Source organism: Quercus robur, chromosome 2 (genome assembly GCF_932294415.1).
Source record: "Quercus robur chromosome 2, dhQueRobu3.1, whole genome shotgun sequence".
Classification (NCBI taxonomy): Eukaryota; Viridiplantae; Streptophyta; class Magnoliopsida; order Fagales; family Fagaceae; genus Quercus; species Quercus robur.
Genome location: NC_065535.1, coordinates 59,380,530 through 59,395,159, shown reverse-complemented (window position 1 = coordinate 59,395,159; position 14,630 = coordinate 59,380,530). Strand labels below are relative to the sequence as shown.

The window sequence follows — 14,630 nt, the reverse complement described above, 5'->3', positions numbered from 1 at the left end:
TTTTTTCCTTAAAATGATTAATATTTTATCATTTTATTATATCACCTGTATCTTAATATATTAGAAACCTTTTGAAACTCTCCTTTTTAATAAAGTTTTTTTTAATACTTAAAATTCTAATTATTCACGTTTTGAAGCCTTCTTTTAAAAGTAAACAGTATATAATAGTGGTACTAAGTTTTGGTATGTTGGATCGGTTTTTAATTTTGATTTAAAAAAAATATATATATTAAGGGGCTAAAAGAGAAGCGATGGTCTTGATTTTATCTCCACATGTATTTTTGTAGATTAGATCTCTCAACAACCGAGTCAAGGTACCCAAATTTCACATAAAAAGATTGTTAGGCAAATATAAAGAATAAAAGTCATAGAAATCATTTTACATAAGATTTAGGTTTAAGGAGAAGAAATTCATCCAAAAATTGAATTGGGTAATATTTAGGAAAATTATCTTTTTTGAGGATGCATGAACAAATATGTAGACAAATGCAATCTACTTAGTTTAAATTGGTATTAAAGACTATCAAAAGTAGTGGCTCCAAGGGGATGGTATTTTTACTGTTTTGATCTTACGATAGTTAGTTGGTTAAGTATATCTGGCCTATGTCTAGCTTTCTAGGGGTTTTTTATTGGTCAGCAATATGAACTTTTTGTTTTTTAATACCCTTCACCTTGAACTCTGAAGTATATCCATCAAAGCCACCTAGCTTTATCAAGGTTTTCAAACCCGAACCAAACTGTATGGTTAAACCCGGTTAACCTCGAACCCCTCAACATCACGCTTCTTTTAACCACTAAAACCGTTCTATACTAAAAAGTCAAGAAACCGTTCAAACCAGGGTTGAACCTCACGGTTCTCAAAACCGTGAATGGTTCTCACGGTTCCTCCCACATAAATCTTCACTGAAAATGGCCGATGGCTAGGCTCGTTCATCACAAAAGCTCAAACCTTAGATAGACGTTAGATCTACCATTGATAGATCAGTTTGCTTAGGAAGAAAGCTTAAAAAGGAAGAGATGTGTGCTCTGATCTACTTGTTGTATGAGAGACTAAGAGAGTGTTTGGATTGCGTATGCGTGAAACGCAGACGCGTTTTTGCCTTTTTTTTTTTTTTTTTTTTTTTTAATCAACGCCTATTGCACTATTCATGTATAGGCAAATGAACAGTGTTTTTGGTGTGAACAGTAATTTGAAAATTTTTTTTTATCATTTTTGGTTTTTAGTTTTTAGTTTTCAGCAAAATAAGCAGTATCCAAACCCACACTAAGAGGTAAGATTCTCAAAAAAAGAGAAAAGAAACAGAGACAGAGAGAACGGGAGAAAGACAAGTTGAGAAGAGATCTAAGGCATTTGTGTTTCTTATTATGGGGGGATGAGATAGAGATGAGATCTTTTATATTTTTTAAACAAAAAAATTCCACAGCCACACACCTATTTTCACGTTACTTTGACACGTTTTTAAGTTTTGAGAAACGTGTTTTAGACTTTTTAGTTGAATGCCTGTTGTTTTCATATTACTTTGACACGTTTTTAAGTTTTGAGAAACGTGTTTTAGACTTTTAGTTGAATACCTGCTACAATTTCAAACTTCATGGCCTGCTACAATTTCAAATTTAGAATCTCTGACTTTATAACACATCTTTCAAGTCCATTAAACCTATTATTCGAGTGTTTTCGAAGGAACAAAAGTTTACGAGTCCATTGAACTTATTATTCAAATGTTTACAAAGGAACAAAAGCTTACAAATTTTTAATGTTGCTTGTAGTTTGTAGATAACATCATGAAATATAGAAAACAATTTTCATGAAATCATTCCTAATTGGATTTTTTTTTCAGAAACAGTTCTTTAAAACATGTTTTGACTTTTGACGATGCTTCTTCATGCATTCGAGAATGGTTTACATACAATTTCAAGAAATGTCCTTATTAGATTTTGTCTAGTGTTTGGGTAAAACCTTGACTAAAAGGTGATGCCTTAATTAACCATTCAAAAGGGAAAAAAATTTGGATGGTTCTACAGGTCAGTATCACCAGTAGAATAGATGAATGATAAATTCATAGCTCAATTACAATAACCCTAAGAAGCCTGCATTTCAATCCAAAAAAATGACAAAGTTCACAAAGACAGCCTCATCCACAAGAGTCTCAGTCTCAAACCCAGCAAAATGTATTGGGGTTCAAACGAAAACAAACTGAATATGGAACTACATAACAGCTTCCATGTGACATTAACTGGAGCAAACTCTCAAATTATGTAGTCTGACCACTCAGAGATGAAAGAAGTGTGATCCATGGACTCTCCAGGCACATCCTCATGCTTTGACGGCCGCTCCTTTCCTCCCACCAGCCTCGCCGGGTTCCCTACTGCTGTTGTCCTTGGTGGCACGTCAATCAGTACCACTGACCCTGCCCCAATTTTTGCCCCCTCCCCTATCTTCACATTCCCCAAAATGGTTGCACCTGCCCCAATCAGCACTCCATCACCAATCTTGGGGTGTCTGTCTCCTCCAACCTTTCCAGTCCCACCAAGGGTGACATGATGCAAGATCGAAACATTGTTCCCAATTACTGCTGTCTCACCCACCACCACGCCAGTTGCATGATCAAACAAAATCCCTTTCCCTATCTTTGCTGCCGGGTGTATATCAACAGCAAACACATCAGATATTCGGGAGCTAAGTGCCAGTGCTAGTGGCCGCCGTGCTTCAGCCCACAGCTTGTGAGCCACTCTGTGAGCCTAAAAAGTACATACAAAAACAAAACTACACAGCTTAAAAAATAAATAAATTAAAAAGAAAAAGATCATTGTAATCACTCACATTCTTAAAGCAAAAAATATCATTTGCTTGATGTCACAGAAAACGGCCATTTGGATTTTAAAACAAACCCACAAAGAAGAAAATGTATCTTTTAACAATGCACTAAACTATTAACTAATAAACCACATACTCTTTGTTGCTTCCAAACACATAGATGTCAATTAATCACTAGTATAAACTCTAAAATAAGCCAACAAAAGTGCACTGAACTTAGTTTTCTTCGCTGGTAACAATATTTATCAGAGTTTCCAACAATCTTTTCCACTATTAGCAAACATTCTTCTCTTCTACATTCTATACTCCACATTCTACAAACATATTAAATCTGCCTAAAGTTGTTTCTACCAAGACATTTCTTCATAATAAAAAGTAGTAATTATCGTTGTAAATGAATATTAAATTTTCAAAAGACAGACATAATCTATAATTAATTAATTTAAAAAAAAAATTATAATTCATTACTTCCAACATTGGGGGAGGAGGATTCGAACTTGGTTCTCCTAAGGAAAGCATTGATCTACAAGGTTATTGGCTAGCTTTAATTTACTTATATGATACAAAACCTACTCTCTCTTCTTCTTCTTTTTTGCAATTTACACCTTTAAAGTTTGTAGCAATTTTGATTTTGTCCATAAAAGTTTCAATTTTTGGATCCGTATCTTATACATTACATATTGTTCAGGTTTAAGCCCTTTCATTCATACACCATGATAAGGTGTCTATTAAGTGTCACCTCAACTCAAATCGACGTAGTTTTATAAGATCCAAAATTCAATACTGTAGAGGATAAAATGAAAAATATCCCAAACTTTAAGGATGCATATTAAATTTAGTCTCTCTTTTTGAAATAATAAATAAATATAATAATAAGAGATAAATACAATTTTAGATTAGCAAAAAATAAAATTTCACTCAAAATAAGACAAATATATGTAATTAAATCTGTTATCCGATAAAAATACCTAATCGGATAAAGTTTAATTACAAAATTAGTTATATCCTAAAACTACAATCTTACTCAATATCATTAATATTACTATATATTTTAAAAATCTAACCGTTGGATTGCATATTCTTTACAATACATATGTCAGATTCTATATCAATAAAAAATTATTTACTATATAACTTATAAGATTATATTTTATGTATAATTTTAAACTACAAAAATTTATAATTTAAATAATTTATTGATAACATAGTTACTAATCCTTAATTTTCTAGAAATTTTACCAGCAAGGAAGAAAATGTAATCAAAATGTGGATTTGTCAAAATTCATATCCGATAAAAAAAATATTGATTAAGATTATAGGTTTATGCTATAACTAATTTTAAAACTAAATTTTGTCCTACCTAATTTATAATAATTTAAAACCAATTATCATTCCTAATGTAAGGAAGCGAAGCAAGATATTAAATTAATTAATGGGTTCAACTCAAAAATAAATAAATAAGAGAAATGGTGAAAAGTTTTTATAAAAAAAGTCTGGGGTGACCTGGCAGGATAAGAAGCCCTTATAATTGAGGAGGCAGTGGGAGTAGGAGACGCAGGCAGGGTCACGCTCGCGGGCGGCGCGTAGATCGGCGATGGCGGCGGAGCGGAGGTTGGAGTCGGAGGAGAAGGCGTTGAGGAAGAGGTCGTAGAGGAGAGTGGAGAGGAGCGTGGAGGAGCAGAGCTTGTTGCCGAGGTGAAACGACAGCGATCTGTCCAACGACGAGTGCGACAGTATCGTCGAGTACAGGTAGCTCGCCAGCGCTGGCTCCGCCTCCGCGTCTCGCTTCGCCTCCGCCTTTATGTGATTCCACACCCACGCGTCCTCCTCCTCCGTCGCCGGCATATCGTTTTTTTTTTTTTTTTTTTGATTCTGATTCTGATTTGATGATACTGTTAAAGACTGTAGTGTTCGTGTGTGTATGAGAAATTTTGGTTTATCTTCAAATGAATGGCTGGTTAATTTAAAGGAATGTCGAAATTTTGGATTTGACTTTTGAGGGGTTCAGGCATTGCCACTGGCTGTCGGATATGCCAAATGTAACCTCTAATTTACAATTCAGCCCAAAAGCAGCTCAGTGCCGGACCGGTAAACATGGGATATGCCAAATTTTTTGGGCATAGTCGCAACTTTTCTCTATCACAAATTATTATTTTATTGATACTGTAGCTTTTTTTTTTTTAATATCTGATGGTACTGTAGCGACATTATATTATTTTAATATGTAAATATATTATTTTAATAGTAGAATAGGAAAATAAAAGTTGAAGTATTGAGTTGATTGTAAAAAGGTCATGCTAACGAGTGCCAGAATTCAATTAAAGAAAGTTTTTATGGAAAAAAAAAAAAAAACAATTAATATTTTGACAGTTTTTTTATTTTCCATAAAAGTGATATCAAAACTTTCTTTAATTGGATTCTTAACCAGTGTCCAAACACTCGTTAGCATTTTTCATTGTAAAATGATGAGATAATTGATAAAGTAAAATTTTGAGATAGTAAAATAAAATAGTCTGAAAATAATGGATGTAAATACTCTTACGAAGTGGGGGTTTGCTATGGCAATTTGGTAGCTTCTGCTAATGACACGTGTAAAATAAGACTAATAATTATAGGACCAATCTAATACATTATAAAATTTGACATTGTCTAAGGCGTTGTTGTTGAATTGACATCCTTTCATACACAAAGTGCTTAGAGATCTATAGATAAAAGGATTCAAGTCGCGAGTTAGTAACATGTTATAATTCTCTTTTAAAAAAATATTTCGAAATTAACCGGTGCACAAAGATATTGTTGACTAGACATAATTTTCAAATAAACGAGTGGACGAAATGAGTTGCAGAGCAAATTTAGTTTTTTTTACACTGAAATTTTTAATGGATGCCCTTGAATATAAAAGGCGTACAAGCCTCTTGTTTAATTTGAAGAACGCAGTTGGTAGATAATTATTGTACCAACACAAACATAATTTTTTCAGCAAAAAAAAAAAAAAAAAACAAATACATAATTTTTAAAAAGATAAATCTTGGCTACAAAATTCTATGCAACCAGCTAATCAACAACAGAAAAATGACATATGTTCACTAATTTAACCATATTTAAGTGATTGTATATAATCATTTGAAGTGAATCACGTGCAATATAAGGACATGTTATCTTCCTATTGTTAGTTGTAGGACGTGTTATCTTCCTATTGTTAGTTGTAAGCCTTAATTACAATCAAGTTTGTAACCATGCTATGTCTTAAAAATAATTTTTTATTAAATTATTGCAAAATGAACTTATAACGTGCATGCATATCAAACCGTAAATCGACTAGGTAAATAAAATAGTACAATCATTCCTACAAATTACACATTATTTGGGTTGCTAGATTCCTGCAAAACCTATACTTTTTTCTCTTTAAATTTTAAGTAATGGGATTATAACATAGGATACAACAGTGAATTTTTAAATAAAATTATTAGAAACATATGATACAACAGTGAAGGGTTACATTCTTTCTTCCAAAAAAAAAAAAAACAGTGAAGGGTTACAAGGCATCTAAGGATACAATACAAAGAGCTACAGCATATTACATAGGAGTATAAATTTAGCGGGGACATCCATGTATAAAACCAGGATCTCAACCTACGATAATGGATTCTGGCTAAGCAAACTGTTTTAGAAGCATCGCGCAGGACATCAACAAACACTCTGAAGTGTATGTATCTCTAATTTATGGAATTTCTTCTCAAGAATTGAATCATTTACTCTCAAAAATAGAAGGAACTACCAGCTCTTTTGCCTTTGTGCTGCCAACACCTTTTGTTTCCTTCCACCGGTTGCCTTCTGCACAGAGAACCATCATGACAGGTTGCTCCACATGTGGTGGAATTGCCATATTTGTAGTCATTGTAAGTGCTTAATTTTGAACATGTGAGTGAATTTATCCCTGAGTCAAACCCAGAGAAGGAACTACCGGCTCTCATGCCTTCATGCTGCCAACACCTTTTGTTTCCTTCCACTGGTTTCCTTCTGCACAGAGAACCATCATGACAGGTTGCTCCACATGTAGTGGAATTGCCATATTTGCAGTCATTGTAAGTGCTTAATTTTGAACCCAGGCCTGATACATGGGACTTATCTTCTGCTTCTAACTTCGACACTAACCCGTTAACTTTCAACCATTTGTGTTCCTCACACCTTACTCTTCCTCTAGCAGGTTGTCTTGTACAGTAAGCCCCAGAACCTAAATCCACCCCACATATAGTTTCGTAGCCTTTGCTGACAAGAAGTTTCTCCAAGGAAACTCGAGGTTGCACCATTCCAGGTTTGCACATTGCAGATGAATTCTGGTTGTAAGATAAGGCATCGTGACAGCTGGAATCCAAATCCACATCATGATCATATTGTGATTTTCCTTCTGTAACTGACTCAGAAATGGATCTACATATTCTCATGCCTTTATGATCATCACACCTTTTCCTCCCTTTAACAGGTTGCCTTGAACAAGGAGAGCCATTATTCAAGGGAACTCCACATATAGGGGTAAAACTAACACTAACAGGACATTTAACAGGAACAGGTTGAAGCTCTGTTGTGCCATCGCTGAAATTTTGTGCACTGTCACTGCCGCTCTTTCTGTCAGCAATAGTACTGAAATCTGAGCCTACAATGCTCTTTGGTTTCCCTTCTGTAACCACCTTTGGGATGGACATATTAATCCTCATCCCTTTGTGTTCAGCACACCTCTTTCTTCTTTCAACTGGTGGCCTCCTACAAACGGAGCCATCACCTAAGGACACCCCACAAAAACTAGTCTTGTCCTCAATAACACCAATTCTATCAAGTACAAGCCGAGGCTGAGATCTGCCAAATTTGAAAACTCGAGATAGGAAATTGTAGCTCTCTTCATCAGCATAAGTATTCAATTTGTTCTCTGGTAAGGGCAGCTTGCTTGCTTTGATTCTGATGCCCACCTGCTTCGGACTAAATGGTAGAAGTTTTCTGACAATATTAGGATATCTGGTAGTGCCTGAAGCAATTTTGTTAAGTTTCTGAAGGATATCATCTGGGCGTCGTGCACCATTAAAGCTTGTGTTCCACGCATAATCAAATCTGTTGAGGAGCTGAGCTTCTGTTTTCTCAGCATCCCTCTTGCTTTCCATCTGTTCAACAAGCAATAAAGGAAAAAGAAGAGGTTATATTGAAATGTTCATATTACAGTCAAAATTTTTATCAGACCACATACAGGCAGGCACATATTTGTCAACTTTTCCTTTAGACCACCCCCTCCCAAAAACAACCAAAACAAAACAAAAACAAGAGATAATCAAATAAATAGATAAGTGGATAATAAATAAATAGATAAGATTTATTGATATTCCTCTAACAATTATGGAAACTAGTAAGTTACCCGTTCGATGCATGGCGATGCATGGATAATGTTGTAATGTTTTATGTAAGATGGTTTTGAAAAATGTTGTATATGTATCATAGCATAATTGTTATAGAACTTTATTAGTAATGAGTTCATCATAAAAAGAAACAATTATAAATTATACACATATATCCATTATAATTATTCCATTGAAGTAATAAGAAATTTAAAAAATAAATAAATAAATAAATAAAACAACAACAACAACAACTTTGGAGGAATATTATAGAATAAAAGTTTGTATAGAATGTGTCTTTCTCTTCCTCCTCAAATTCTAAAACAAAATACAAATCTCAAACACCCACAATCAATCACATAATTTACAAAACCCACATATCCACAATGTCTAACCTTGACATCAAAATCGTAATTGCTGTTGTTACTCAATGTAAAATGCAAGCCCCCTTCCTTGATTGTAGCCAACTCATACGGGTTAGGATTAGATGAAATAACAATGTTAGAGCTAGGTAGGTGTCGTCAAAAGGTCGAAGGTAAATGACATCATTTTTGGTCTGTGTGTATTTGACATTTGATGGTATGAAGGGCTATGGGTATATATATAAGGGGTGAAAATGATGAATTAAAATGCAAAGAGATTTGTGCGTATGTGTAAGGAATGAAAGGTCTTGAAACATTGAACCAAAAGATATAAAGAATATTTATTTTTTAATTAGAAAAGTCTTGAAACATTAAACCAATGAAACAAAAATCAATATTTAATTTGTTCTTATCCCTAATGTGGCACTTGAGAATATTTCAATTATTTTTACATAGAATGTGTCACTTGACAGAACCTTATACTTTCCCACATGAGGTCTCTGCTATTATATATATATATAGATGTTCTACATCATCTTAAGGAAGAAAATAAAAGCTGTGAAACTTTCTCTAAAACAACATTTGCAGCGCCTCACACAAGTTACTTTACATATTCTCACTAAGTTAATTCCAAAATATGTTGTGTGAATGCAAAGGGAACAGCCACTTTAAAATTATCCCTCACCCAAGGGTACAACTAGTCTCAGTCGGTATTGGCAAGAGGCCATCAGCATGAAATACATCAGCAAAAGTACAGTTGGTAACAACATTGAAGAATGGTAACCAGAAACTTTAATGACACCTCGTACAGCAGAGTCAGTAACGTCAAACAAACACTCCATAACGCCGTAACACAATAACATTTCTAGTAGCTGATCACACACAATGGACTGTTTCAATATCAAAATCTTCCTAAGGGGTGAAGCTTATGATCAATCAGCATATACAGTGGGGTCTATTCTCATGATCTCATCTAGCTTCGTAAACTCATTCTGTTCACAAGCTACCCTTCATTTTTCTAAAAAATGCAGTGCCGAGTAATAGAATTAACACAAGAAAGATGTACTTACAGGAGCCCATCTAAAAACAATGGGGTAGCCTCTTGACAATATCTCATCAAACAATCCAAGCCGTTTTTGTAGAGACACATTCTTAGAGTCATTTGCGCAACCATTTGCGTAGCTATTTCCCAAATGAGCACCTGTCCGTCCATATTGCTGAAGTCGTGTCCTAACATTGTCAGCCTGACCAAGGTAAGTCACTACTAACCGGTCCGGATCAAGCTTGCCAACCTCACGCCCTAACCCGGTCTGAGATACAGTAATCCCAAGCTCATATATTCCTGAACCAGAACTTTTAGGCAGGTTATGAACTCTGTACCTTGCAGCCCCATCCTTTCCCAGTGAATAGTCTTCCCAATCAGAAGGACCAACAAGAACCTAAAAGTTGAAACACAAACAATAGCCCAAAATGAAAATAACACACCCGAAGGAGTTACCTACACATATGGATTGAAAAAAGGAACACTAGAATCCATGGAGGGCATTATAGAAATGTGGGGTCTTTGTTTGAAGGACAAATCTGCTATTCTAAATCCAACAAAAAAAAAAATCAGTGCAAACTACAGCAAACCCCATTTGTCAAAAATGGGGCTTACCCTTTTCTGAATTTTCCCAGTTAAGCCATTTTCCTCTATATTATTTGCTGAATTGTAGCTCTAAAAGTTTATGCTTGCAATTTTTTTACAGCTTGTACAGGTTGTAAACTTGTACCAAGCACTGTCACTATACTTATATTTTCCGCTAATAAATTCATTCCTCAAGAGAAATAATAAGAGTTATATAGTAAAAATTCAAACTAGCATATGGTAATGTCCATCATGGTAAAGTTACCAACTTGTTAGATCATATAAAAGGGGGAAAATTTTGAATTCCTAGAGAATCAAAGTAAAAAAAAAAAAAAAGTAATTTTGAAAATGCTATGGGCATAAAAGTGTGAATAAATAAGCACAGAATCTGCAAGCAGATACGCGTTAATCGACTCCCAGGAATTGAAACGAAAATTTCGGAGATTATTAACACTGATTCACATCTGATCACACTCGGCAAGTCAAACCCAATAAAAACGCACATATATATATATATAGAGAGAGAGAGAGAGAGAGAGAGAGAGAGAGAGAGAGAGAGATTGGGCTTGCCTTCCAATTGGAGAAGACGGAGTCGTGCTTGGTGCGATTACAGTCCTCCCTCTTTAACCTGGTGGTGAGAGAATCGCTGCTTGCTGTGGCAATCATTTTCCTTTTGGTTTTGGGCTTTTAGCCCTACCTGAATCAATTTGACCGTTGATCACGCCCTTTTTTATAGCGCTACCGTTTAATTTAGGGACTTCAGTCGAACCTAGGCTAGAGGCTACACTACTGAGTACTGAATATGTTAAGTATAAAATAAATATTTCTCAAATATCATGAAAATTGAAAAATGATAAATTAGTTGAATTACTTTAGATTATGCGCTTTGAACGTGGGATGAGTTTTTTTTTTTTTTTTTTTTTTTGGATAAGTTTGCTTTGAGGACATGGATTGGTAAGAGAGTCTCATATTTTATAAGCATATTAAGTGGAGTTGGAAATATATTTTTACCGAGTTATCTTCAAGTTTTTTTCCTATTAAATCTAAGATTTATGGGTATTTCTAAACCACATAAAAGTCTCGTCCAAAGAGGGGAATCCTCTTATAAATATTATAGATGATGAAAATCTATTGCGTAAAACCAATTTTTCTTCTCAAACATAAATTAAAATTATGAGAAATGATTAAAGTGATCTAAACTAAATGATTAAATGTATTTTTAATTTTTAATAATATAAACTTAACGAATAAAGTGGGTTTCAATTAGCTCAATTGGTGTGTCTTGGTCCAATGATAAACAGCTATCATCAAGTTTGGACGTTATAAGTTAAAACTCTCTTTAAAAAATTAATTGAATAAGAAATCTTAAGTATATAAAATAAACACGCAAAAAGATCATCCATGTGATGTAAGTTAAAAAAATGTGACCGACCCAATCTTATCCAAAGGTCACAAGTGATTTCCAACATATAAGTGGTCGAATGATGGGTTTATAGTGTTAAAATTCTTAAGTGGTCATGATAAATAAAATGTTAACGGACTAATCTGACCTGATTATTTAATAGAATGCTATCTTAATAACAAGCTTCTTATAATTTAATTCAGAGCCCTAATCCTCCAAGTAGTTGCTTCCTTACCATTCTACCTTTCACAATCTGAATTTTAATTTTATCAAAAAAAAAAAAAAAACTCCCATCAAAGAATATCAAAGCCTCTCTCTCTCATAGAAGGTCGAAGCTAGAAGCTACATGAGTTGTTTAGATTAAAGAGATAGCACTTGGCCTATTTAAAAAGTAATATGGTTTGTTTAGATTATTCATTAAGTTATCACCATAAAAAAAATAAATAAATAAATAAAATTCAAAAAAAAAAAAACGATGGTACTCCTTTATCTTTTGCAATATAGTACACAATAGTGTATTTTTTAATGTCTACTAATTATTTTTAAAAAAAATTAATATAAACAAAAGATTGAGATTAAAATGCTTGGAATATATGATTGTGACCATGGCGGATACCGTACTTCAAAGATATTGTAAAAGAACGCAACAATAAAAACATATACGCATAAATGGTCATGTAAACTACGTACCCTATAATAAGTTAGAGAGTACTCCTTCAAATCATTTTGAGGAAAATATGTGTCCTTTATCTTATTATTATGTCTGTGCAATTCACTGCTTAATTATAAATCATACCTAAACTAAAGAAAATATTTCAATAATATAATTAAAATTGAATAATTAAATAAATAGTAAAATAAAAACACTAATAATTAAATTATATGAAAAATCGCATCATGCAAGTCTAAGTGGTGTTTATAAAAACTAAATATTATGATTAGATTATAAAATAATTGAAAATTTTACAAGTCCATGTTTTTAATTAATTAAATTTTTTTTATAAAAATATTTAGAGTTTAATTTGAAGCAATTCAAAATTGTAAGGCTTCTAAGCTGGCTTCCAAATCGTGGACTCTAAGGGTGTGTTTGGATAGAACTTATTTTGCTGAAACTGAAAACTGAAAACACTGTAGCAAAATAATTTTTAAATGTGTGAATAGTGCTGTGGGACCCATTTTTAATGAAAAAGTTATGCAAAAGTGAGATTTGTGGGTCCCGTACACTGTTCACGGGACCCACAAAACTAATAAAAAAAATGAAAAGTCAACAATTACCGGCTACTGTTCACATGAACAGTAGCCGTTGTTCCCTAAATGAGTGCGCAGCAGCAGAGGAAAAAAAAAAAAAAAAATTGAAGAAACGTAAACGCAAACGCAAAAAGCTGGATCCAAACCCAGCCTAAGTCTTGAATATCTCAAAATATCTCCTCCCTACTCACTTACAGGTTTTCAATTAAGGGGCAAAAATTCGTAAAATAAAAACTCACAATTTAAAACCTCTCACTAAATTCACATTCTTAGCTTATAATCTTCTTATCTCTTATAATTTTTGAAATTTAAACAGACACATTTTATTTTCTTCCTCATCTCTTTTCCTCTTCTAAATTTAAACAGACACTACTCTCTTTTTTTTTTTATCTTACTTCTTCTACATTCTCTTTTATTTTGAACAGAAAAATCTCTAGGCATTCAGTAAACTCAAATTCGACACAAATTTTTAGTGCACAATAGTCAATTCAAAGGTAGGTTCCTTAATACAGAACTTGATTCCATTATGTGAAACTTAAACATCTCACACCTCCTTATTCCACATATTGAACAGAGAAATCACCACTGTGAGTTTCAGCACAGTAAGACTACTTTAATAAAACACCACATCATCAATCAAAAGGTATATTCTATCAAATTTTCTTCATCATCTTACATATTTAATTTATGATTGTAATTTTCTTTTTAATGCAACAATTCTTTCACTTTTGTAATTTAATTAGGTTTTCATGATCGATTGGGTAAGCTCTCTCTATATCTTCTTTTTTGGTTTCAACAAAATGATAATAAAATCGGTTTATTGTTCTTTTCTTTCCTAATGTTTTTAAAATAGATGAATGGAAAATTATGATACTAAACTAAAATAATTTTTTTTTAAAAGCCTCAAATATCAATGGTTGTACTTGTAATGATGATTATTCATGCCTCTCTTTTTTAGAGAAATGTTATGTCCACAATATTTTTATAACAAATCTTAAGTAACAAGTTGTTAGAGGTGGTTACGGGTGGATAAAAAAAAAAAAATTTAAGTTGTAAATTTAAATTAGAACTGTGGGGGAAGATCCACCATCAAGCATTTTGTTTGCTTTGGGGCCGAAGGACCCGCACAGCTTTGTTCTTTGCAAGCGACGTGAGCAGTTTTTGAGACTTGCTCCCACATCGAAGAAAGATTTGCCCCACTCATGCCTTATAAGCCTTAGCTGAAGGTAAGAATGTACCACTACAACACATGTGTTGATCAAATGAAGGCAAGGGTCTCTCGCCTTTATCTGGCACTTTGGCGCTTGGAAGCTGGACGAGATTGGAATGTAATCTAAAATCAGATGGGTCACTCTGAGTTGACCATGGAACACAAGACAAACATCGTTAAAAACAAAAAAAAAAAAAAAAAAAAAAAAAAAAAAAAAAAAAAGAAAAGAAAAAAAAAGAAAGGAAGAGTACAAATCAACAGAAGAACTCAAATCACAAGCATGTACATAAGTTAATGGGAATTTAGCAAAACATGTCAAGGGATGAAGGGGTGATTTTCGAGTAGTAAACCTTGACCTAAATTCCTACCTGGTTTCCCATCTTTTGTTGGGCAGGGGAGGCCATCATGTCATTTCCTTGAGATGATCAAGAAATCCTTGTTCATACCTGTAGGGGTGACAAACCAAGGGACCCATACCAATGTATATGTTGGGCCAAGGGCCCAATCCAAGGAAGAACTCATCCTTGGCCAAGTAAGGCCGAGGACAAAGGGGATGGTCTGCCATTAAGAGTGACACTCCGAACC

General features: G+C 33.7%; 2 protein-coding genes across 3 annotated transcripts; both read right to left on the bottom strand.

Annotated features, from left to right (window-relative positions):
• Positions 1 to 2,068: 2,068 nt before the first annotated feature.
• On the bottom strand, positions 2,069 to 4,948 carry LOC126714253 (serine acetyltransferase 5). The gene is made up of 2 exons (XM_050414306.1): positions 4,319 to 4,948; positions 2,069 to 2,739 (listed from the first exon to the last, which is right to left on the bottom strand). The coding sequence occupies exons 1-2, from the start codon at positions 4,658 to 4,660 to the stop codon at positions 2,248 to 2,250; spliced, it is 834 nt and encodes a 277-aa protein (XP_050270263.1). The 5' UTR covers positions 4,661 to 4,948; the 3' UTR covers positions 2,069 to 2,247.
• Positions 4,949 to 6,248: 1,300 nt separating this feature from the next.
• LOC126714252 (protein EFFECTOR OF TRANSCRIPTION 2-like) lies at positions 6,249 to 10,982 on the bottom strand. 2 transcript variants are annotated; one of them, XM_050414305.1, is made up of 4 exons: positions 10,756 to 10,982; positions 9,629 to 9,997; positions 6,860 to 7,968; positions 6,249 to 6,673 (listed from the first exon to the last, which is right to left on the bottom strand). In XM_050414305.1, exons 1-4 carry the CDS (start codon positions 10,849 to 10,851, stop codon positions 6,574 to 6,576), a joined length of 1,674 nt encoding a protein of 557 aa, XP_050270262.1. In that variant the 5' UTR covers positions 10,852 to 10,982; the 3' UTR covers positions 6,249 to 6,573. The 2 variants fall into 2 exon arrangements, with proteins under 2 accessions (XP_050270262.1, XP_050270261.1); XM_050414304.1 differs by having other exon boundaries at positions 6,249 to 7,968; positions 10,756 to 10,980.
• Between the last annotated feature and the right edge of the window lie 3,648 nt (positions 10,983 to 14,630).